This window comes from Ranitomeya variabilis, chromosome 2 (assembly GCF_051348905.1).
Source record: "Ranitomeya variabilis isolate aRanVar5 chromosome 2, aRanVar5.hap1, whole genome shotgun sequence".
Classification (NCBI taxonomy): domain Eukaryota; kingdom Metazoa; phylum Chordata; class Amphibia; order Anura; family Dendrobatidae; genus Ranitomeya; species Ranitomeya variabilis.
Genome location: NC_135233.1, coordinates 1,111,289,717 through 1,111,316,614, shown reverse-complemented (window position 1 = coordinate 1,111,316,614; position 26,898 = coordinate 1,111,289,717). Strand labels below are relative to the sequence as shown.

At 47.9% G+C, this 26,898-nt stretch overlaps 1 protein-coding gene and 1 long non-coding RNA gene across 3 annotated transcripts in view; both read right to left on the bottom strand.

Annotated features, from left to right (window-relative positions):
* Positions 1-509: 509 nt before the first annotated feature.
* ZNF513 (zinc finger protein 513) overlaps positions 510-26,898 on the bottom strand; it is a 45,422-nt gene continuing 19,033 nt past the window's right edge. For both annotated transcript variants that reach the window (XM_077291988.1, XM_077291989.1), the window contains exons 3-4: positions 23,345-24,049; positions 510-1,833 (exon numbers count right to left, since the gene is read on the bottom strand). In XM_077291988.1, coding sequence (XP_077148103.1) covers positions 1,130-1,833; positions 23,345-24,049 — 1,409 coding nt within the window. In that variant the 3' untranslated portion in view covers positions 510-1,129. The remainder of the gene's footprint in view (positions 1,834-23,344; positions 24,050-26,898) is intronic.
* Positions 13,622-15,523, bottom strand: LOC143808862 (uncharacterized). Its single transcript, XR_013222015.1, has 3 exons — positions 15,401-15,523; positions 15,010-15,077; positions 13,622-13,687 (listed from the first exon to the last, which is right to left on the bottom strand). It is a non-coding gene; the product is annotated as an uncharacterized LOC143808862 (long non-coding RNA).

Sequence of the window (26,898 nt, the reverse complement as noted above, 5' to 3'; positions counted from 1 at the left end):
CAGTACATGGACCTTCACTGAGCTCTCTGTGATCCATCAGGCCAGACTAAAACCAAACATAAAGTGCGCTTGGGTTAAGTGGTCATACCACTCCTCTATAGTTTCGATAACTGCATCTAACACTCTATAATTGACATTTCACCATTTTGGCAGACAATAGTCTGCGGTCTTCATGGATTATTGCGTATTTTTCACAAAAGCTTGTTGACCACAATGGTCAAAGTCAGCTATTTTGGACTTCATGTGCAACAGCACCGTAAGCTTCACTGAGACAGTGGTAAGAGTATTGGACAGCAGAAACACTTTTCTCGGGGCTCTGGACTGTTACTCATATGCTGCTGTCCACGATGTCCATAACCAGATCTCAAATATTCCCTAAGCCATGCTGTGCAAGAAGCCATCTACACACAGAAAGCTCGTAGCGAAGGGAAAGACGGAAGGCAAGATAGACCCATCAACGCGGACATCACTCAACCTCAGCACAAAGGCAAAAAGTTATTATGCACATGTTCTGAATAAATATGTATTAACACAAGAAATGTCCACATTCTGTCCAGATTGGGTAGTCCTAGCTGCACACCAGGTCTCTGCCACACCAGAACTGAAATATGCTCCAGCCTGCAAAAGATATGACGTTCTCCACCATGAAATAACAAAAAGGTTGGTTTTCATCTACCAGGGAATCGACCTAAACTGATTCTCTCAGACGCACAAAGAGGACTTAAAAATCCTCCAGAAAATTGACAAAAAAATCGCAGAGATGGTTACCTGCTGAAGCCTCCAAACAAATGCACCAGCAGGGCGCATCGGACCAGATTAATTGTCATCATTAATCTGGTCCGATGCGCCCTGCTGGTGCATTTGTTTGGAGGCTTCAGCAGGTAACCATCTCTGCTTTTTTCTCTGTGATTAAACTGATTCTCTCCAGCACGGCAGACGATGAGTGTTGTGATCCACGACATGGAATGTCAAGCACTAGTCAAGACAGGCACGAGTCGGCCATGCAATACACCATAGTCACGCCATGAGCATGGAACAGACATAATAAGGTGGCGAAATGAACCAGGACATTTATGCTGCAGTTTCAGAAGCAGCGGGTAAGTTGCCAAAGATGCTGCCATGTAGAGGGTCATGGGGGACACTGGCAGTCAGTGTGACCATGGGTCTTCTGGTGCCGCTTGTAGTTGTCCCAGTGTCCTGTAGTGTAGTGGCACTGTGCACATCGGAAAGGTTTCTCCCCCGTGTGTCTCAGCATGTGGCGCTTAAGGTTCATACTCTGGTTGCAGCTATAACTACACAAACCACAGCAAAATGGTTTGTCACCCGAATGAATCCGTCCATGTCGCTTCAGGTTGGCAAGGTTGCCACAGGCATAGTCACAGAGTTGGCACTTATATGGTTTTTCACCAGTATGCACCCTTTGGTGTCTCTTCAAGTTGTCATAATGGGCAGAGGCATAAGAACACAGTTGGCACTTGTAAGGCTTCTCCCCGCTGTGGGTCTTCATGTGTCGAGACAAATGGTTTGGGTAATGAGTCACAAAGGAGCAGAGGACACAGGAGAAATCTTTGTCGGGACTGGGAGATGGTGGAGGGACATTACAACGAGAGCAGTAGTAGCCGTCAGTTACACTGTCATTGTCATCCTGGGGGCAGCCTTCATTTAACACCATCCCACATGAGCGACAGGTGAATGGATAGAGCATCTCGGGGAGACCATCTGCAGTGGGAGGCGGGCGAGGGGAGGCAGGGTGATTCAAGAGAGGACATGTTGGCAAGAAGATATCAAGGTTGTTGGTTGTCACAGGGAGTGCCAGGACTGCAACGGAGACATCTACAAAAAAAGTAAAGATAAAGTATTAAAGGCGGTATGTTCAGTGGAGTAGTAGTGGCCATGACTCCATGATCAGGCCATGCTTCACCCCAGCACTGGCCCATCAGGGGGAGCAGCAGATTCGGGGGTTACACAGTCCTAAACTTGGTTGTTTCTCCAATCCTTTAGCTAAAAAAAAAAAAATCTACTCTTGCTATCAAGGGGAGCGAAGGCTACATGACTCTGCCTCACACTTCTGGCTGCATGGTCACATGGGAATTACACCACTGAGTGCTTGTATGACCTTTATTATTTCTTCACAAGCCTCCTATAATCTTTTGCCTCTTCATGCTATCCCCGCACTATGATATCAGTGGATCCCTACACAATATGGCTCAGGTGGCAGCTATAGACACTTTGTGATGGTTTATGGATTTCTACTGTTGTACCATGACAATTGGATAAGTTGATTCTCATATTTTTGGCAGTCATTGTTTCATAGTTCGTTCTCAATCACACAAAGGGTTTTCATGTGCTTATGCTGATCGTGGAGATCAGAGAGAACCAATCCATACAAGTCAATGAGGTGGTTCATCTCTCAGCCATGGTGAGAATGTTTCATCGTACACTAGTTTGGTTCGATTAGTGGATGAATCAGTAGTCCCCAAAGACCTATTTAATGGTCATGGGGAAGAAAGAACAGCCATCGCCACAAAGCCAGGTCACCTTAATAAAGCTTGTGGTTTTCACTGGTTACACAAAGATTTTTTTGCATTGATCATGTAAATTCAGCTTTGTGTATGAATGTGGCCCACAGATTCAGCCTGCCCAGTGTGACCCTCATTGCCGTACCCTGGTATTCCTGTACAGATTGTCACAAGCCGCTCTATTCTATGGCACTGTATCCATGGACAGTAGTTAATACGTGACTGCCACCTGATGATGTATGACATCTGGGTCCTCTGGGAAGCCTGGCATTTCTATCAGATGGATATAGGCCATTTAACACTGATCACAACAGTATGGCTGAAGCACACAATACAGATCTTAACATTGCCCTGTGAAGGAGAAAATGGCTAATGAAATCAATTATTAAAACTTAAAGAAGTCAGTTCATATGGTGTAGCAAGATGGAGTCTATTTCCTGATCAGCAGCACACTGGAAGGAATTTTTGGAATGTGAAGAAGTCACTGGACATTGGACACTGGACTGAATACCATATATGGAAGTGAAGTTGGAAATGAAGTTGAAATGAACCAATCAGAGTGACACTAACTATTCAAAAGTTGCGCGACCTCCCCCATTTCCTGTTTCTAGTATCTTCCTTTGTTCAGAAGAATAAAGCAGTTGTGTGTAAGCCTTTGCTGAGAGAGGAAGTGTGTATCTGTCTCTGTGTATCTGATACATTCTTAGCCTCTAAGCTAGCACTCAGCGTATATTTGGTCAGGTACAAGCAATCATATAGGTCTCACTTTAAGGAATCACCCTCACAGCCCTACATATGGGGCTTATCAGGATGACCTAATGATATAGGTTCACGAGATCTGGCTCCATCGTCATTGAAACCTGTCACCATCCTCAGGATATTTCTAGACCTTGCATCAATTAAGTGAGCATCTGATTGTAGAATAACCTATAAATGCAATTTCCCTAAAACTTAAAGGCAATGTACACCAGGAAAACGCTGAAATCTGTTTTCTGTGAACCCCCCCTTAGTACCACTGCCCCTCAGTGTAATGACTTAGAGAACTGACATCTTAGGGTGTTTTGATACTTTGGTACAGAGCTGCAGTCTCACGGTCTGGCCGGGCTTTTCTTGCTTGTTTCATTGCTTTTATTTGCTTCCTCACAGAGCAGTGGAAGGTCAGAAGAAAATGAGCAAAGAAAAGAATTATGAAAGGAGATGGAGAAGGCGGAAAGCAAGCACTAGGACTGTAAGGCTGTCAATAAGACTGTACAGAAGGGTCCAGAGATCCCTCAGGGTGGTATCAACATCACAGGGGAGATTACTCAGGGGCCTTATCAGCATTTGCAAAGGGGAATCACGGCAGTATCAGCGTCCACAAAGATCAATCGGGCAGAATCTGCGGCCACAGGGGGATCATTCAGGGGCAGCATCAGCAGCTGAAGATGGAAGAGATCACTGAGGGGCAGTGCAGCGTCCACAGTGGAGATCGCTCGGGGGCAGTATCAGCGTCTATAAAGGAGATCCTTCAGAGGCGGTATTAGCGTCCGCAGAGGTGTTTACTCAGGGACTATATCAGCGTCCACCTAAAACAGAGATCACTCGGGAGCGGTATCAGTGTCCGCATAAAGGAGAAATCACTCGGGAGCGGAATCAGCCTCCACATTACAGGAGAAATCACTCGGGAGCGGAATCAGCCTCCGCATACAGGAGAAATCACTCGGGAGCAGAATCAGAGTCCAAATAAAGGAGAAATCACTCGGGAGCAGAATCAGCATCTGAATAACGGAGAACTCACACGGGAGCGGAATCAGCATCCAAATAAAAAAGAAATCACTCGGGAGCAGTATCAGCATCTGAATAACGGAGAACTCACTCGGGAGCGGTATGAGCATCCGCATAAAGGAGATATCACTGGAGAGCAGAATCAGCGTCCGCATACAGGAGAAATCACTCGGGAGTGGAATCAGCATCCAAATAAAGGAGAAATCACTCGGGAGCAGTATCAGCATCTGAATAATGGAGAAATCATTCGGGAGCAGAATCAGCGTCCGCATACAGGAGAAATAACTCGGGAGCAGAATCAGCCTCCGCATACAGGAGAAATCACTCGGGAGCAGAATCAGTGTCCAAATAAAGGAGAAATCACTCGGGAGCGGAATCAGCATCCGCATACAGGAGAAATCACTCGGGAGCGGAATCAGCGTCCAAATAAAGGAGAAATCACTCGGGAGCAGTATCAGCATCTGAATAACGGAGAACTCACTCGGGAGCGGTATGAGCATCCGCATAAAGGAGATATCACTGGAGAGCAGAATCAGCGTCCGCATACAGGAGAAATCACTCGGGAGTGGAATCAGCATCCAAATAAAGGAGAAATCACTCGGGAGCAGTATCAGCATCTGAATAATGGAGAAATCATTCGGGAGCAGAATCAGCGTCCGCATACAGGAGAAATAACTCGGGAGCAGAATCAGCCTCCGCATACAGGAGAAATCACTCGGGAGCAGAATCAGTGTCCAAATAAAGGAGAAATCACTCGGGAGCGGAATCAGCATCCGCATACAGGAGAAATCACTCGGGAGCGGAATCAGCGTCCAAATAAAGGAGAAATCACTCGGGAGCAGTATCAGCATCTGAATAACGGAGAACTCCCTCGGGAGCGGTATCAGCGTCCGCATACAGGAGAAATCACTCGGGAGCAGCATCAGCATCTGAATAATGGAGAAATCACCCGGGAGCAGAATCAGCGTCCGCATACAGGAGAAATCACTCGGGAGTGGAATCAACGGCTAAATAAAGGAGAAATCACTCGGGAGCAGTATCAGCATCTGAATAACGGAGAACTCACTCGGGAGCGGTATCAGCATCTGAATAACGGAAAACTCACTCGGGAGCGGTATCAGCGTCCACATACAGGAGAAATCACTCGGGAGCGGAATTAGCGTCCAAATAAAGGAAATTTCTCGAGAACAGTATCAGCATCTGAATAATGGAGAACTCAAACAGGAGCGGTATCAGTGTCCGCAGAAGGAAAGATCACTCGGGAGCAGAATCAGCATCCTCATAAAGGAGGAATCACTCGGGAGCAGAATCAGAGTCCAAATAAAGGAGAAATCACTCGGGAGCAGAATCAGCATCTGAATAACGGAGAACTCACACGGGAGCGGAATCAGCATCCAAATAAAAAAGAAATCACTCGGGAGCAGTATCAGCATCTGAATAACGGAGAACTCACTCGGGAGCGGTATGAGCATCCGCATAAAGGAGATATCACTGGAGAGCAGAATCAGCGTCCGCATACAGGAGAAATCACTCGGGAGTGGAATCAGCATCCAAATAAAGGAGAAATCACTCGGGAGCAGTATCAGCATCTGAATAATGGAGAAATCATTCGGGAGCAGAATCAGCGTCCGCATACAGGAGAAATAACTCGGGAGCAGAATCAGCCTCCGCATACAGGAGAAATCACTCGGGAGCAGAATCAGTGTCCAAATAAAGGAGAAATCACTCGGGAGCGGAATCAGCATCCGCATACAGGAGAAATCACTCGGGAGCGGAATCAGCGTCCAAATAAAGGAGAAATCACTCGGGAGCAGTATCAGCATCTGAATAACGGAGAACTCCCTCGGGAGCGGTATCAGCGTCCGCATACAGGAGAAATCACTCGGGAGCAGCATCAGCATCTGAATAATGGAGAACTCACTCGGGAGCGGTATCAGCATCTGAATAACGGAAAACTCACTCGGGAGCGGTATCAGCGTCCACATACAGGAGAAATCACTCGGGAGCAGCATCAGCATCTGAATAACGGAGAACTCACTCGGGAGCGGTATCAGCATCTGAATAACGGAAAACTCACTCGGGAGCGGTATCAGCGTCCACATACAGGAGAAATCACTCGGGAGCGGAATCAGCGTCCAAATAAAGGAAATTTCTCGAGAACAGTATCAGCATCTGAATAATGGAGAACTCAAACAGGAGCGGTATCAGTGTCCGCAGAAGGAAAGATCACTCGGGAGCAGAATCAGCATCCTCATAAAGGAGGAATCACTCGGGAGCAGTATCAGCATCTGAATAACGGAGAACTCCCTCGGGAGCGGTATCAGCGTCCGCATACAGGAGAAATCACTCGGGAGCAGCATCAGCATCTGAATAATGGAGAAATCACCCGGGAGCAGAATCAGCGTCCGCATACAGGAGAAATCACTCGGGAGTGGAATCAACGGCTAAATAAAGGAGAAATCACTCGGGAGCAGTATCAGCATCTGAATAACGGAGAACTCACTCGGGAGCGGTATCAGCATCTGAATAACGGAAAACTCACTCGGGAGCGGTATCAGCGTCCACATACAGGAGAAATCACTCGGGAGCGGAATTAGCGTCCAAATAAAGGAAATTTCTCGAGAACAGTATCAGCATCTGAATAATGGAGAACTCAAACAGGAGCGGTATCAGTGTCCGCAGAAGGAAAGATCACTCGGGAGCAGAATCAGCATCCTCATAAAGGAGGAATCACTCGGGAGCAGAATCAGAGTCCAAATAAAGGAGAAATCACTCGGGAGCAGAATCAGCATCTGAATAACGGAGAACTCACACGGGAGCGGAATCAGCATCCAAATAAAAAAGAAATCACTCGGGAGCAGTATCAGCATCTGAATAACGGAGAACTCACTCGGGAGCGGTATGAGCATCCGCATAAAGGAGATATCACTGGAGAGCAGAATCAGCGTCCGCATACAGGAGAAATCACTCGGGAGTGGAATCAGCATCCAAATAAAGGAGAAATCACTCGGGAGCAGTATCAGCATCTGAATAATGGAGAAATCATTCGGGAGCAGAATCAGCGTCCGCATACAGGAGAAATAACTCGGGAGCAGAATCAGCCTCCGCATACAGGAGAAATCACTCGGGAGCAGAATCAGTGTCCAAATAAAGGAGAAATCACTCGGGAGCGGAATCAGCATCCGCATACAGGAGAAATCACTCGGGAGCGGAATCAGCGTCCAAATAAAGGAGAAATCACTCGGGAGCAGTATCAGCATCTGAATAACGGAGAACTCCCTCGGGAGCGGTATCAGCGTCCGCATACAGGAGAAATCACTCGGGATCAGCATCTGAATAATGGAGAACTCACTCGGGAGCGGTATCAGCATCTGAATAACGGAAAACTCACTCGGGAGCGGTATCAGCGTCCACATACAGGAGAAATCACTCGGGAGCAGCATCAGCATCTGAATAACGGAGAACTCACTCGGGAGCGGTATCAGCATCTGAATAACGGAAAACTCACTCGGGAGCGGTATCAGCGTCCACATACAGGAGAAATCACTCGGGAGCGGAATCAGCGTCCAAATAAAGGAAATTTCTCGAGAACAGTATCAGCATCTGAATAATGGAGAACTCAAACAGGAGCGGTATCAGTGTCCGCAGAAGGAAAGATCACTCGGGAGCAGAATCAGCATCCTCATAAAGGAGGAATCACTCGGGAGCAGTATCAGCGTCTGCAGAGGGGAAGACATCACTCGGAAGCGGTATCAGCATCTGCAGAGGGGAAGAGGTCACTCGGAAGCGGTTTCAGCATCTGCAGAGGGGAAGAGGTCACTCGGGAGCAGAATCAGCATCTGCAGAGGGGAAGAGGTCACTCGGAAGCGGTTTCAGCATCTGCAGAGGGGAGAACTCACTCGGGAGCGGCATCTGCAGAGGGGAAGAGATCACTCGGGAGCAGAATCAGCATCTGCAGAGGGGAAGAGATCACTCGGAAGCGGTTTCAGCATCTGCAGAGGGGAAGAGGTCACTCGGAGCGGTATCAGCATCTGTAGAGGGGAGAACTCACTCAGGAGTGGCATCAGCGTCTGCAGAGGGGAAGAGATCACTCAGGAGCGGTATCAGCATCTGTAGAGGGGAGAGATCACTCAGGAGCGGTATCAGAGTCTGCATATTAGGGATCACTCGGGAGAGGTATCAGCATATGCAGAGTGGAAGATATCACTTAAATTCAGAATTGTAATAGAGAAGAGAAACAAAGGAGCTCTCATTTCCAAAACACAAGTAAGAAACTATGTTCACACCTAATACAAAGGAAAAACAAATAATCAGACATTACAAGGATGGTGCATCAACTCCAGAGCAACAAGTCACACGACATGCGATATGGCCTTTGAAAAAGCTTCTAACAAACAAGAAATAAACAATTCATATGTCTGATGCAGAATAAGTGCAGAAGGTACTGGACATGCAGACCTGATGTGTCCCAATAAAGATGGACAGAATTTAGCCATATCAGTAAAAGTGGTGCTGTACTTCATCAGTCTAGAAAGACTTTCATCTGTAAAGCGTAAGACAGAGGACAATATAAACTTTTAAAATCAAAAATGTGCTACCCAAGATGGACTTGTCTCCATCGAGCACATTGGGGACATCATTGGTTGGTGATCACACAGGAGCTTCCGGCAGCGTCTCCGGACTTGCCTCCATTGAGCACATTGGGGGCACATCATTGGTGATTACACAGAAGATACAGGCAGCGTCTCCATCGGAGACGTCATTGGTCGGTGATCACACAGGAGCTGCGATAGCGTCTCCGGACTTGTCTCCATTGAGCACACTGGAGGCATGTCATTGGTTGGTGATTACAAAGAAGGTACAGGCAGCGTCTCCAGACTTGTCTCCATCGACCACATCGGGGACGTCATTGGTCGGTGATTACACAGGAGCTGCTGGCAGCGGATCCTGATGTGTACACTCCACAGCAGAACCTTCCTCAGACGACCATTAATAACCGCAATGACAGCAGCTGAGGCTGGAGCTGCCGAGATTTCTGCACGAGGCTCAGACTCCAGAATGGAGAAATCCAGATGATATATTCAGATCCAGGAGTCTGATCCAGACTCTAGTCTGATCCATGCATCTTTTAAATTCCATCTGTCAAATTTCTAATTACTTTGAATTCAACTGAATTGGACTGGAATTGACTGGAAGGTAACAGAATACCAAACCACTACAATGTTTCGGTTTCTTTTCTCTTTCACCCCCATACTACTTTCCTTCCTACAATTCTCCTGCAATCCCTCCACCTAGTAAAGAACTACTCCTTTCTCCATCATTACTCCTCAGCCATCTCACCTTCTCAGAACTGTTCCTCCACATACAATCCTTTTTCTCCAGACACACACGGCCGCATCATGTCCCATCATCCTGCTCCCACCTTCTAACGCTGTCTGCTACTCCTCATCTCTGGTGATGTATCCCCAAATCCCGGCCCTCCCCAACACATCCCCACACTCATTACTAACCCCCTGCCACGATCCCCTGCACGTTGTCCAAACTATGATAACCTCATACCCATTCATCCAGCCCCAACTCCACCGATCCCCTTACCTGGAGCACTATGGAACGCACGCTCCGTCTGCAACAAACTGCCATTTATCCATGACCTCTTCATCACCAACAAACTCTCCTTCCTCGGCATCACTGAAACCTGGCTCACCCCCTCTGACTCAGCCTCTCCAGCTGCGCTTTCCTATGGCGGATTCCACCTCTCTCACACCCCTCGCCCCAGCAACAAACGTGGTGAAGGAGTTGGCTTGCTCCTGTTCGACAACTGCTTCTTTACTCCAATCCCGCTACCACCCTCCGCTACTCTTCCCTCGTTTGAGGTGCACTCCATCTGCATCTGTTCCCCCTCCAACCTCCAGCTGTCTGTCATATACTGCCCCCCCAGAACTAGCCATCTCCACCTTTCTCGACCACTTCACCACCTGGCTCCTTCATTTCCTCTCTGCTGCCATCCCCACTATCATCATGGGTGACTTCAACATCCCCATTGATACTTCCACCTCAGCTGCCTCTAAACTTTTCTCACTCACTGCCTCCTTCAGCCTCACTCAATGGTCCTCTGAGGACACTCACAAAGATGACCACTCGCTGGAACTCATCTTCTCCCGCCTCTGCTCCCTTACTAATCTCACTAACTCACCCCTCCCCCTGTCTGACCACAACCTACTGACATTCTCTTCCCTCTCCTCTCCTAGTTTTCAACCCCCACTCCACAAACTCACTCCCCCTTGCAAAAATCTCAAACACCTCAATTTGCAATCACTCTCTGAGTCCCTTCTCCCTCTTATAGACATAGCCTCCCTTCATGACACAGATTCTGCTGCCACTTTTCAGACCACCACAATAACAGCAACACTCGATTCGGCCGCCCCGCTCATGCATAGCAAAACTCTTACAATCAAAAGGCACCCCTGGCTGACCAGCCTGACCAAAGAACTGAGACGGGCTTCCAGGGTCGCTCAGCAGAGATGGAAGTGATCTCGCTCTGCCGACCACTTCACTGCATACAAGCAGTTCCTCGCCAGCTTCAAGTCCACGCTCACTGCCGCAAAACAAACTTCTCATCTTTCATATCCTCCGTGTCTCACAACCCTAAACAGCTTTTCAACACTTTCAATTCTCTACTCCATCCCCCTGCACCTCCTTCCTCCCCTCTCATTTCTGCTGAAGACTTTGCCTCTTTCTTTAAACAGAAGATCGATACAATCAGAGAAAGCTTTGGCCCACAGCGCCCAATGCTCCTCTTAGCTGCTCAACCCTGTTCCTCCAAAACTAGCTTCTCCACCACGACAGAAGATCAGCTCTCCACCCTCCTGTCAAGATCACACCTCACCACTTGCACGCTTGACCCGCTCCCGTCCGACCTCATCCCTAACCTTGCCACGGTCTTCATCCCAACCCTAACACACCTCTTCAACCTCTCACTCACAACAGGTTCCCCTCATCCTTCAAACATGCCAAGATCACACCCATCCTCAAAAAGACCTCCCTCGACCCATCCTCTGAGTCTAGCTATCGCCCAATATCTCTTCTCTCTTATGCCTCAAAATTACTGGAACAACATGCCCATCTCGAACAGTCCTCCCACCTCTCCTCCTGCTCCCTCTTTGACCGGTTACAATCTGGCTTCCGACCCCATCACTCAACTGAAACTGCCCTAACTAAAGTCACCAATGACCTAATAACTGTCAAGAGCAAGCGACACTATTCTGTCCTCCTCCTGGACCTGTCTTCTGCCTTTGACACTGTGGACCACTCCCTTCTGCTACAGATCCTCTCATCTCTTGGCATCACAGACTTGGCCCTATCCTGGATCTCGTCATATCCGACAGACATTCAGTGTCTCCCTCCCCCACACCACCTCCTCACTCCACCCCTTGTCTGTCGGTGTTCCTCAAGGCTCTGTTCTAGGACCCCTACTCTTCTCCATCTACACCTTCGGCCTGCGACAGCTCATAGAATCCCACGGTATGCAGAATTATCTCTACGCCGATGACACACAGATCTACCTATCTGGACCTGATCTCACCTCCTTACTTACCAAAATCCCACACTGTCTGCTATCTCGGCCTTCTTTTCTGCTCGCTTGGACAAAACAGAATTCATCATTTTTCCCCCATCTCACTCTACCCCTCCACCAGACCTAGCCATCAATGTCAATGGCTGCTCACTTTCCCCAGTCCCACATGCCCGGTGCCTTGGGGTGATCCTTGACTCTGCTCTCTCTTTCAAGCCACATAACCAAGCCCTTGCCTCCTCCTTCCATCTCAAACTCAAAAATATTTCCCGGATCCGCGCATTCCTTGACCGCGACACCACAAAAACACTAGTGCACGCCCTTATCTCCCGCCTTGACTACTGCAACCTCCTACTCTCTGGCCTCCCCTCTAGCATTCTGTACCACTCCAATCCGTCCTATACTCTGCTGCCCGACTAATCTACCTGCCTCCCCGCTATTCCCCAGCCTCTCCCCTATGCCAAGCCCTTCACTGGCTTCCTATCGCCCAGAGACTCCAGTTCAAAACCCTTACTATGACATACAAAGCCATCCACAACCTGTCTCCTCCAAACATCTGAGACATGGTCTCCTGGTACTTACCTACACGCAACCTCCGATCCTAAGATGATCTGCTCTACTCCATTCTCATCTCTTCTTCCCACTACCGCATCCAAGACTTCTCCCGTGCTTCCCCCATACTCTGGAACTCTCTACCACAACACATCAGACTCTCGCCTACCATAGAAACCTTCAAAAAGAACCTGAAGACCCACCTCTTCAGACAAGCCTACAGCCTGCAGTGATCCTCAACCTACTGAACCACCACACAACCAGTTCTACCCTCTCCTAGTGTATCCTCACCCATCCCCTTCAGACTGTGAGCCCTCGCGGGCAGGGTCTTCCCTCCTTCTGTACCTGTTAGTGCCTTGTTTTTTGCTCATGTTTAATGTATTTGTCTATATTTGCCCCCTTTTCACATGTAAAGCGCCATGGAATAAATGGCACTATAAAAATGTATAATAATAAAATGATTTCTTAATTTAAATTTCCCATTTTCATTATTTGCAGATCAGTAATGTCTCCATTCTGTGATCTTCATCACTCACCACTTCTTGGTGTCGGACTCTGAATGGTAAGGAGTGTCTCTCCATAACACATTAATGGAACAGGTGAAATCCTGCATACATGGAGACAATGACAATATACACAGATGTCCGAGTCACAGACATTGAAGAACTGCAAAAATGGAACCTGAGATAATATCCAAAAGATAATGTGATGACACCACTGGAAATAAGAACAGAAAAAAAGCTGTCCTGATCAAACAACTTCTGAACAATTCAACTTCAAGTCCAAACACTACAAGAGGGCAGATACCATCAGACCCAGTCATGAAAACCAAGGCGCTCAACAGAGAAAACAAAGGTAAACCACTTGTACATCTCTCATGCATGGTGCACAGCAATATACACCCACATCTGGAGATGACAAGTCCTCAACTCCCAGAAGGGGAAGCCAATAAACAGATAAAAGATAATGAATAAAAAGATAATGAAAAATAAAACAAACTGGCTAAACATATGTCCAAAAGGGGGGAAGAATCAGTGGAAAAGTTGGAGAAAACCTCTGAGTGAACAGTTAACAGAGCCAAGACAAAGCTTGGTAGGTAAAAACAGCAAGATGTCGAAGGAGAGAGACATCTTGACATTTAAAGTGTAGGGTCTTATTCAGTCTACTGAAGAAAAAAAAACAAGAAACAGAAAAAGACGTAGTGACTTACCGGTAAGGGGATTTCGCAGAGCCCATGACAGCACCACAGAGAGAGGGAATCCGCCCTTCAGGGACAGGGAACCTACAGATAAAAAGAGCGGTACCTCTCCCTCGCATCAGTTGGTTTATAGAGAATAGGAGGACCTCCAGGTTAATGACAAAAATATATCCTTTATTATACTGCTTATATAAAAAAAAAAACACCGTGTCTATACATAAAACACACTACAAACCCGGGAAAAACCGTCACTTTGAGGATTTCTTATCCCGAGAGGAATTTCCCAAGAGGAAACCCTTGTCTTTCCTCTTCCCCTCACTACTCTGCTCCCTCGGGGCCCTCCTACGGAAGAATTTTCTATTCCGAAATGACCGTTTGAGTGTGGGGGTGGCCAGATAAGGGAACCCTTTTTTCTTATTCCCTGCCTTATGAAGGATGTCATCTAATGTTCCCCCAAACAAAAACTCTCCTTCACATGGGATTGAACATAGTTTTAGCTTGGTCTGCAAATCTCCCGGCCAGCATTTGAGCCAAAGTGCTTTACGGGCTGCATCAGAGAGAGCTGCAGACTTGGATGTTAACCTGTCAGCAGAAGAAACTGCTAAGAAAGCAGCTGCCCCCCGTATCAAGGGAACGGACGCTGCTACCTTGTTTCTGGGTACCTCACCTCGCAGCTGTTTCTCTAACTGAACCACCCATATCATAAGGAATCTAGACATACAGGTAGCTGCTATCACGGGCCTAAGATTAACTCTAAGTTGACTCCCATGCCTCTTTAAGAAAAGTGTCAGCCTTTCTATCTAAAGGGTTTTTCAAGGTTCCCATGTCTTCAAAAGGGAGGGCAAATTTTATTTTAGAGGTCTTGGCTACTGCGACATCTAATTTTCGGGTTTTATCCCACGATGTTGACGCCTCATCCCTCAAAGGGGTATTTTCTTTTAAGGGAAGGCACTGATAATTTTTTCTGTCAGGCTTTTCCCACTCTTTTTTGATTACGGCCTGAATGTTCTCATTCAGGGGAAAAGCTTTCGCCTTCCTCTGGCCTAATCCCCCAAACAAAATGTCCTGTACAGTTTTGTCAGGGCGAGAGTCTATCACAACCATTGTAGATCTTACCGCCTTAACCAGACTTTCTACTTCCTCCTAGGGGAAAACAGTGACGCCCCCCTTCATCATCCGAGGATGAGGAGGAATCTGATATATCTGAGCCTATGCCCCCAGAGCTACAGGACTCAGACTGGGAGTATTTGGTGGCTTCCTTCTCTCTGACCTTACCCTCCTGCTTGAGGGATTTAAAGGCACTTTCGACCTCCGTTTTGATCACTGATCTCAGCTCAGAGGCGAAGTCTGGGGTTTCTTTGCATAGCACTTGTTCTATGCAAGAATGGCATAGCTTCTTGTCTCACCTGACTGGCAATGCTTTGTCACACATAGGGCAACATCTGTGCTTTGCTTTTCCCAATCTCTTCCTTCCCTATAAAGAAGAGAAGGGAACCCCAATTAAAATGGTGAACTTTCACGAAGATCACTCACCAATCAGACGCAGCCGAGGGGGGCCAATTATAGAGGAGGGGTAGGATCTAATGAGGGGCTTTTTGAAGATGGATATTTGTCCATCGTGCCGGATTTCCTGCTGCGCTGCGTAGAGTGGCTACTGGACCATCTGCTCTGTTTGCCTGCAGAAGGATGTCTCTTAGCCTGCTGCCGCGGTGGCTGCTGCTGTGGTTCGCTGTCCTCCATGATTCCCGGGACTGCATACAGCAGGGAGCATCTACACGCTTCCCCTTTTGAATTTACCTACAAGCGTCTCTAGCCCCACTTCCGGTCTGCCCCAGAAGCACCTCCTCTCGCGGCCTGCGTCATCAGGGGGCGTCCTGGCTGAGTTTGCGCATGTGCCAGCCGGAAAACCCGGAAGCCCGCATCCATCTCTGTAGTGGCAGCTGTGCTGTCCACTGCTCATCCTGCAAGACCCCTCGGTCCCAGCGGCGGCAGCCTCAGGCACTGCAGCAGCTGCGGCAGGGGCCACCCCTCTGCCTGAACCGAACTGGCCGGCCCTGGATCATCTTCATCCAGAATCTTCACCAGGCAGAACTGAAGGTTCCCCGTCAGGGACAGGATGCCAACTGATGCGAGGGAGAGGTACCGCTCTTTATCTGTAGGTTCCCTGTACCTGGAGGGCGGATCCCCTCTCTCCGTGGTGCTGTCATGGGGGAAGGAGAAATGAGGATTATCAAAACGATCACTTTGGAAGTGAAGATCGGAGAAATCAGAAAAGCCATGATGGGTCACTGACTGCAGGGAGAAGCAATGCAGTGAGTCCAGGCTCAATGGACCTGGCCATAAATGTTAAGAAGGGGCCATGGAGTAGATTCATTTTGTATAGGCAATGTCCTGAGAAGACAGAGGTTTATATATATATATATATATATATATATATATATATATATATGTGCAGGCAGCTCCCTCCGGTATGACCTCTCTGGATTCTCCAGGTTGTCATCATGATGCAGATAATGGCGGCTGTATGTCACAAGTAAAACAGTTCATTCTCCCACACCACAATGTCTGAAAGATGATGATTCTGAAGAAATCCTCCAACACAAGTGACTGGTTTATCTGTACTTCAAGTCAGTTCTAAAGAGAACATAAGGCGAAGATTGGAACGTATAAAAATTTAACTTGTCTCATGGGTTCCAACCCTGCAATCTGCAGACCCACCATACTCGTGATTACAGAACAGAAGAAGGACACGGGATTCTGGTTACGAGAGATGAGCGAGAGCGAGTTTGATTGGGTACCTGCTTATTCGGCAAGCTATAGCGCTTACCGAATAAGCTGCAGAGGGAACCTGGATACAAGGAGCGTGCCAGCGGATCAACTCTTCGGCTCCGCAGCTGCATGTGTTGCGACACATACAGCGCCATACAGTTGATCAGCCGGCGCACTTCATGTATCCAGGTTCCCTCTGCAGCTTATTCGGTAAGGCTGCTTTCACACTAGCGTCGGTATGGGGCCGTCGAGCTGCCGACGTACCGACGCATAGTGTGCAATAAATGCCCGACGTGGGCAGCGGAAGCAGTCTTAAGACGCTTCCGCTGCCCCATTGCAAGGTCCGGGGAGGAGGGGGCGGAGTTTCGGCCGCGCATGCGCGGTCGAAAATGGCGGACTAGATGCACAAAAAAACGTTACATGTAATGTTTTTTGTGCCGGCCGTGCGCCAAAACACGACGGTTGTGACGTGTGGCACTGCGTCGCTAATAAAAGTCTATGGAGAAAAAACGCATCCTGCGGGCAACTTTGCAGGATGCGTTTTTTCTCCACAACGATGCATTGCGACGTGCAGTGCCCAACGCTAGTGTGAAAGTAGCCTAAGCGCTATAGCGACCCGATCAAATTAACTCATCTCTAGTTACAAGTAAGCTGAGCAGCAGCACTCAATGTCAGGCTGCAGCCGCAATAGCACACACGATTGTGGGGTGTATACAAAGAAAATCCCGTTGTCCCAATGTATTGTTGCCTCTATGAATCACTTGTGAGGCCACATCTTGGATATGTTTTGGGCTCCACATTTTAAATAGGATGTTGGGAAGTTAGGGTCAGTTCAAAGGCAACAAGAATATTACACAAGACGGAGGCCTCCCCTATATTACATGGGACGGAAGCCTCTCCTATATTACATGGGACGGAGGCCTCTCCTATATTACATGGGACGGAGGCCTCTCCTATATTACATGGGACGGAGGCCTCTCCTATATTACATGGGACGGAAGCCTCTCCTATATTACATGGGACGGAAGCCTCTCCTATATTACATTACATGGCACGGAGGCCTCTCCTATATTACACAGGGACGGAGGCCTCTCCTATATTACACAGGGACGGAGGCCTCTCCTATATTACACGGGATGGAGGCCTCTCCTATATTACATGGGACGGAAGCCTCTCCTATATTACATGGGACGGAGGCCTCTCCTATATTACACGGGACGGAGGCCTCTCCTATATTACACGGGACGGAAGCCTCTCCTATATTACATGGGACGGAAGCCTCTCCTATATTACATGGGACGGAAGCCTCTCCTATATTACATGGGACGGAGGCCTCTCCTATATTACACGGGACGGAAGCCTCTCCTATATTACATGGGACGGAAGCCTCTCCTATATTACATGGGACGGAAGCCTCTCCTATATTACACGGGATGGAGGCCTCCCCTATATTACATGGGACGGAAGCCTCTCCTATATTACATGGGACGGAAGCCTCTCCTATATTACATGGGACGGAAGCCTCTCCTATATTACATGGGAAGGAAGCCTCTCCTATATTACACAGGACGGAGGCCTCTCCTATATTACACAGGATGGAGGCCTCTCCTATATTACACAGGGACGGAAGCCTCTCCTGTATTACACGAGACGGAGGCCTCTCCTATATTACACAGGACGGAGGCCTCTCCTATGTTACACAGGACGGAGGCCTCTCCTATATTACACAGGGACGGAAGCCTCTCCTATATTACATGGGACGGAAGCCTCTCCTATATTACACAGGGACGGAAGCCTCTCATATTACACAGGGACAGAAGCCTCTCCTATATTACACAGGGACGGAGGCCTCTCCTATATTACACAAGGACGGAAGCCTCTCCTATATTACACAGGGGCGGAGGCCTCTCCTATATTACATGGGACGGAAGCCTCTCCTACATTACACAGGGACGGAAGCCTCTCTTATATTACACAGGGACGGAAGCCTCTGCTATATTACACAGGGACGGAAGCCTCTCCTATATTACACAGGGACGGAAGCCTCTCCTATATTACACAGGGACGGAAGCCTCTCCTATATTACACAGGGACGGAAGCCTCTCCTATATTACATGGGACGGAAGCCTCTCCTATATTACACAGGGACGGAAGCCTCTCCTATATTACATGGGACGGAAGCCTCTCCTATATTACACAGGATGGAGGCCTCTCCTATATTACACAGGGACGGAGGCCTCTCCTATATTACACAGGGACGGAAGCCTCTCCTATATTACACGGGACGAAGGCCTCTCCTATATTACACAGGACGGAGGCCTCTCCTATATTACACAGGATGGAGGCCTCTCCTATATTACACAGGGACGGAAGCCTCTCCTATATTACACGGGATGAAGGCCTCTCCTATATTACACAGGGACGGAGGCCTCTCCTATATTACACAGGATGGAGGCCTCTCCTATATTAGACGGGATGAAAGCCTCTCCTATATTACACAGGGACGGAAGCCTCTCCTATATTACACAGGATGGAGGCCTCTCCTATATTACACAGGGACGGAGGCCTCTCCTATATTACACGGGACGGAGGCCTCTCCTATATTACACAGGTACGGAGGCCTCTCCTATATTAGACGGGATGAAAGCCTCTCCTATATTACACAGGGACGGAAGCCTCTCCTATATTACACAGGATGGAGGCCTCTCCTATATTACACAGGACGGAGGCCTCTCCTATATTACACAGGACGGAGGCCTCTCCTATATTACACAGGTAAGGAGGCCTCTCCTATATTACACAGGATGGAGGCCTCTCCTATATTACACAGGATGGAGGCCTCTCCTATATTACACAGGTAAGGAGGCCTCTCCTATATTACACAGGATGGAGGCCTCTCCTATATTAGACGGGATGAAGGCCTCTCCTATATTACACAGGGACGGAGGCCTCTCCTATATTACACGGGACGGAGGCCTCTCCTATATTACACAGGTAAGGAGGCCTCTCCTATATTACACAGGATGGAGGCCTCTCCTATATTACACAGGATGGAGGCCTCTCCTATATTACACAGGTAAGGAGGCCTCTCCTATATTACACAGGATGGAGGCCTCTCCTATATTAGACGGGATGAAGGCCTCTCCTATATTACACAGGGACGGAAGCCTCTCCTATATTACACAGGATGGAGGCCTCTCCTATATTACACAGGACGGAGGCCTCTCCTATATTACACAGGACGGAGGCCTCTCCTATATTACACAGGTAAGGAGGCCTCTCCTATATTACACAGGATGGAGGCCTCTCCTATATTACACAGGATGGAGGCCTCTCCTATATTACACAGGGACGGAGGCCTCTCCTATATTACACGGGACGGAGGCCTCTCCTATATTACACAGGTAAGGAGGCCTCTCCTATATTAGACGGGATGAAAGCCTCTCCTATATTACACAGGATGGAGGCCTCTCCTATATTACACAGGATGGAGGCCTCTCTTATATTACACGGGACGGAGACCTCTCCTATATTACACAGGACGGAGGCCTCTCCTATATTACACGGGACGGAGGCCTCTCCCATGATGAGAAATTAGAATTTGGGCTTGCTTAGCTTAGGAAACAAACGCCTCATAGGAGATCTTATCAATATACATAAATACATGTGTGGTCAGTACAAAGGACGGAACATGACTTACTCCTTCCAAGAACCTTATAAAGGATCAGGGGGCACTCATTATGGGTGGAAGGAGATTCCGGCAGATAAATATCAAAAGGGTTCTTTACAGTTAGAGCAGTCAGACTGTGGAATGCCGACCACAACAGGTAATAATGGCAAATACTATAACAGCATTTATATATAGGTAGTGATGGGCGAACCGCTGGATGTTCGGGTCTGGTGGGTTAGGCCAGCATTTAAAAAAATTTCGGTTCGGGTACCAGAACAGTACCCGAACCCCATTCAGGTGAATTAGTGGCCCAAACATCCATTGTTTGCAACGCTATCATGTGCATGACAGTGCAGCAAACACTGACTCCGATTGGCAGTAAAAATATTACCCCCGGTCAAAGAGCTGTGGTTCCCACGCTGTCACACGACAGCATGAGGAAGCAGCTGGGACTGGCGGTAAAAAGTTTACTTCAAGTCACAGGCGTCGGCTGATGAGAGTACTACTCCCATAAGCCTACGCCTGCTGCTGCTAATATCAACAAGAGCAGACGCAGGTGATGTATTCACCAGCCGGTACCTGTGCCATAAATTAACAGTTTAGAAAATGACGTGGGGTCTTTCTATTTTTGATAACCAGCATGGCAAAACTGAAAGCTGCGTGCTGCAACCATTAGCTGCCAGCTTTATCATGGCTAATTATTAAGAATAGAGGCGTCTCAAACAGTTGTTTTTTTTAATTATTTAAATAAATAATTTAAAAAAACAGCATGGGCTCCCTGCCATTTTTGACAACCATCCAAGCTAAAGCAGACAGCTGGGGGTTGGTATTCTCAGGCTGGTAAGGGGCAATGGATTTTGACCCCCCAGCCTAAAAATATCAGCCAGCAGCAGCAGCAGAAGAGGCACATCTATTAGATGCGCCAATTCTGGGGCTTTGCCCAGCTTTTCTCACTTGCTATGTCACAGTGGCAAGTGGGGTTCATATTTGTGGGGTTGATGTCACCTTTGTATAGTCCGGTGTCTTCAAACCCGCAACTTAGTAATGGAGAGTAGGGTTGAGCAAAACGTATCGGTCATTTTCAAAAGTCGCCGACTTTTGGCAAAGTCGGGTTTCGTGAAACCCGACCCCAGCGTGGGATCGGCCACACAGTCGGCGATCTTCGTGCCAAAGTCGCGTTTCGTATGACGCTTTCCCCATTTTTTCAGCCAATGAAGGAGTGTGTGCAGCGTGATGACATGGGTTCCGGCTCGCTTTGTGCGGCGTCACAAGGGGTAAAACCGCCATCTTAACGTTTGGGATATAGCGATTCCCACAGTGAAACACAAATATTGCAGGGACGGAGGGAGAGGGAGAGAGGGAGAGAGGGAGAGAGAGACACTCTGACGATGCGCTCGCAGCAGCTCTTTCTCCAGTCCTTTTCAGCCTATTTTGGCACCGTCCAAGTTGAAAACCAATTATCACAGACATGGATTATGGCATGGGACAGGTGAGGGATATTGTTTTTTATTTTTGTTTTTTTTTACAGGAGACCAGAGATTCAATGAAATGGGTATTAAGTGAGTATTTTTGTTATTTATTATTTTCTTTTTTACAGGGAGGGCTTCAATGTAATGGGCATTAGTTGAATAGAGCTGGGTTTTTTTATTTTTTAAATAAAGTAAAACTGTGTATTTTTATTTCAAATAAAGGACTTTATTCTGTGTGTTTATTTACAATATAACTATAGGATTAGTAATGGATAGGTGTCTTATAGATGCCTCTCCATTACTAACCGGTAGGCTTGTTGTCACCGGACAATACGAATGAGACATCAACCCCACAAATATGAACTCCACTTGCCTCCGCGCACAGGGCAAGTGGGAAGAGCCAGGCAAAGCGTCAGAATTGGCGCAACTAATAGATGTGCCTTTTCTGGAGCGTCTTTGGGCTACTTTTAGGTTGGGGAATATCTATGGTCCCTTACCAGCCTGAGAATAGCAGTTCCAGCTGTCTGCTTTAGCTTACTTGTCAAAAATGGAGGGGACCGCATGCCATTTTTTCCTAAATTATTTATTTAAACAATTTTTAAAAATGTCATGGGGACCCCTCTATTCTTGATAACCAGCCATGAGAAAGCTGACAGCTGAGGGTTGCAATCCGCAGCTGTCAATTTTGCCATGCTGGTTATCAAAAATAAACAGACCCCACACTGTTTTTTTTATTGATTTATAGCGCAGGTACCGGCTGATGAATACTCCCATGAGCTGCCACATGCATTCTCTGTTATTAGCGGCAGCAGGCGTAGGCTGATGGGTGTAGTACTCACTCATCAGCCTATGCCTCTGTGACCAGAGGTAAACTTTTTGTTCGGGGTGCAGAACCCGAACAGTAACATGGACTTCATGGAGAAGTCGATGTTCGGGGTCCATGCCCGAACAGTAGGTGTTCGGTACGGACCCGGGACTTTACAGTTTGGGTTTGCCCATCACTATATGTAGGCTGAATGCTTTTTCTCACAAGAAATTGAACTGTGAGAAATAATCTAGTGATGGAGAACAGAGAACTGGTGGAGAAAAGTTGGACTTTATGGACAGTAGACTTATTTCAACCTATATACGGTAAATAAGTCATACTTAAAAGTTGTGTGGGCTTTTTAGGAGATCCATTAGACTGCTTTTACATATGTTAACAGCAGCGCACTGTTTGATTGCCACCATTGGAAACCTCTCCACCCTCCCAACAAGATCTATATTCTCGCATCAAGGATATCAGGAACTCTGAATACCGGGCAGCCCTTAATGACAATACTGTAGAGAGATTTAACCTTTCTTGGTCTCCATGTGATGCCTATTGGGCCATGTTAAATATATGACCTCTATGAGATGGATATAACTAGGCCATAACATTCCACATCATTTCCCCCCTTTCCTGTTGTCTGAGTCTGTGTGTTTGTAAGATTTCACTCTACTTGAAAATGTTTAACTATTCCTATAGAATAAGATTGGTTGTTAACCTATAAATGATAGTGAAAAATCTAAAATGCCCAATAATTTTTTTTTCCTGTACAATTTGAAAAATTTCTATAAAAATTACAATTTAAAAAAAGTTGTATGGGTTTTTTAAGCGTTTTCTTAGACCCATATACTTGAGATTTGTGTTTCATGTCTATTTTGGGGTCCATTCCCACTTTTGGATAAAGATAACAATGCACTAAAAAAAAGGTGAACACGGTCCTGTGCTGATAGACACACAAACAGTGTTCAGAAAGCTTCCACACATCAAAATGATGGGTATGAGCCATAAAATGCCTGTGCACTGACCATCGGAGGTGCAGTTTCCTCCGCCTCTCTCTTCCCCATCCTCCTCGCCATCCTCTCCATCGTCTTCCTTCTTTACCCCCTGGTGCTGCCTCTCCAGTCCTCTCCTACGATGCGCCAGTAGGTGCCGTTTCAGGTTGCGGCTTTGGTTGCAGCGGTAAGTGCACATATTGCAGATGTAGGGTTTCTCCTGGGTGTGGACACGTTGGTGCCTCTTCATATTCCCAGGGCTGCTACAGGAGAAGCTGCAGTGATCACACCGGAAGGGCTTCTCGCCCGTGTGGGTGCGTAAATGGCGCTTAAGGTTAACTAACTGTGCAGATGCATAAAAACAATGAGGGCAGCGGAAGGGCTTCTCTCCGTTGTGGGTCTTCATATGACGCTTCAGGTGGCTGGAGTAATGGGTGGAAAAGGGGCACAGGCGGCAGGGGAAGAGCAGCCGGTCCTTCTGTGCCTCTGTGCCCAAGGATGGATGAGTTATTGGGAGAGATGCCAGTCCTTCAGCTGCCGGAGATGAAGACAAGCAGGATAAACACTTATGGGCCAGGAACATACAACGGTTGCGAGGGTCACACTCTTTACACGGAGATGGTGTAGAATCCAATGCGCCCTCGTCGGGATCACTATCCGCACTAAGAGGCCGATACCCAGAATATTCATCCTCACTCAAGGAATAGCAGGGAATCTCCATCTTGCCAACCCCAGAATCTGAAGAGACAACAGATGATGTTATCAGACATGCAGAGGGACACGCAGACCATCAAACACCGAGCAGGAGCAATCATCAGACCTTTGTAGTACTACAGGCGGATAAGACTTCCATGTACTGTGTCCTGTAAAGCCCATTACTCACCATGTCCACACATGACTCCTCTGCTGTATTTTAGCAGAGGGCCTCTGATATATCTACCTGGACATTCATGAACATGTTCCCATCCACACACTCTACACCTTCCTATGTCTCCCTTTACAGTCATCACAGCTGGTCACTGTCTGCAGGGATTCTCTTGAACTGCACCTAGCCCCTGTAATGGTTTGCCACAGAAAAGCTAGTAATATTTTAGATGAAGAACAAACTGGAAGATTTATCAAAGGGAAAGTTGCTCTTAGCAATCCCTCAAGCTGTAACCTTCATTTAGGAGCTCCTCTGTGGAAAGAGACGAGCTTGGTCTCCACCAGTGTAACGCTATGTATTTGTAGAATTTGTAGCTTCGGGCACCGTGCTTCTGCTGCTCTACAACCCCACCGGACACTTTCTATGGGTCATCGCATTGACTGTAACATGCAGCCTCCGTTACTGCGCTTCTGCTGCTCTACAACCCCACTGGACACTTTTTATGGTCCTCGCATTGACTGTAACATGTAGCCTCCGGCAATGTGCTTCTGTTGCTATACAACCACACCGGACACTTTCTATGGGTCATTGCATTGACTGTAACATGCAGCCTCCGTCACCGCGCTTCTGCTGCTCTACAACCACACCAGACACTTTCTATGTTCCTCGCATTGACTAACATACAGCCTCCGTCACCGCACTTCTGCTGCTCTACAACCACACGGCACACTTTCTATGGTCCTCGCATTGACTGTAACATGCAGCCACCAGCACCGTGCTTCGGCTGCTCTACAACCCCACTGGACACTTTCTATGGTCATCGCATTGACTGTAACATGCAGCCTCTGTCACCGCGCTTCTGCTGCTCTACAACCACACCAGACACTTTCTATGGTCCTCACATTAGCTGTAACATGCAGCCACCAGCACCGTGCTTCGGCTGCTCTACAACCCCACTGGACACTTTCTATGGTCATCGCATTGACTGTAACATGTAGCCTCCGTCACCGCGCTTCTGCTGCTCTACAACCCCACTGGACACTTTTTATGGTCCTCGCATTGACTGTAACATGTAGCCTCCGGCAATGTGCTTCTGTTGCTATACAACCACACCGGACACTTTCTATGGGTCATTGCATTGACTGTAACATGCAGCCTCCGTCACCGCGCTTCTGCTGCTCTACAACCACACCAGACACTTTCTATGTTCCTCGCATTGACTAACATACAGCCTCCGTCACCGCACTTCTGCTGCTCTACAACCACACGGCACACTTTCTATGGTCCTCGCATTGACTGTAACATGCAGCCACCAGCACCGTGCTTCGGCTGCTCTACAACCCCACTGGACACTTTCTATGGTCATCGCATTGACTGTAACATGTAGCCTCCGTCACCGCGCTTCTGCTGCTCTACAACCCCACTGGACACTTTCTATGGTCCTCACATTAACTGTAACATGCAGCCACCAGCACCGTGCTTCGGCTGCTCTACAACCCCACTGGACACTTTCTATGGTCCTCGCATTGACTGTAACATGCAGCCACCAGCACCACACTTCTGCTTCTCTACAACCCCACCGGACACTTTCTATGGTTCCTCGCGTTGACTGTAACATGCAGCCACCAGCACCACACTTCTGCTTCTCTACAACCACACCGGACACTTTCTATGGTCCTCGCATTGACTGTAACATGCAGCCACCAGCACCGTGCTTCTGCTGCTCTACAACCCCACTGGACACTTTCTATGGTCCTCGCATTGACTGTAACATGCAGCCTCCGTCACCGCGCTTCTGCTGCTATACAACCCCACCGGACACTTTCTATGGGTCATCGCATTGACTGTAACATGCAGCCTCCGTCACCGCGCTTCTGCTGCTATACAACCCCACCGGACACTTTCTATGGGTCATCGCATTGACTGTAACATGCAGCCTCCGTCACCGCGCTTCTGCTGCTATACAACCCCACTGGACACTTTTTATGGTCCTCGCATTGACTAACATGCAGCCACCAGCACCGCGCTTCTGCTACTCTACAACCAAACCGGACACTTTCTATGGGTCCTCGCGTTGACTGTAACATGCAGCCACCAGCACCACACTTCTGCTTCTCTACAACCCCACCGGACACTTTCTATGGGTCATCGCATTGACTAACATGCAGCCACCGACACCGCGCTTCTGCTGCTCTACAACCTGTCCGGATATTTTCTATGGGTCCTGTCTCTATAAACCAGGAGCTGCCATAAAAGTGTCCTAAATCAATGAAGGGGACTGTGAAATATTTAGGCATGTGGTAAATGTCATATCCATAGGATGTCAGACTATTGCCCCATCACGCCACCTCCGCCAGCTGGTATTCTCCCCATAGTGATACTGGAGCCATTTCTTCTCCAGGTGAGTAAAACACAAGCATTCGGCCACCAACATACAAGAACACATGATCCACCAGCCCCGGATGCCTCTCTCTACTACTCCTTGGTCCTTTTCCAATGCTCAGGTGCCAATTGTAAGCACAGGTACCATGAGCAGTATGACATATGCACTGTCCCAAACACAGCAAGCTGCAATGCTCTGCGTGTCCTTACACCTTTCTAGAATAGCTGCATTGCTCTGCGTGTCCTGACACCTTTGTATTATACCGCGGACACCACACGAGACATGCAATATACCAGGGACACCACACGAGACCCACCGCAAACTGGGGACACCACACGA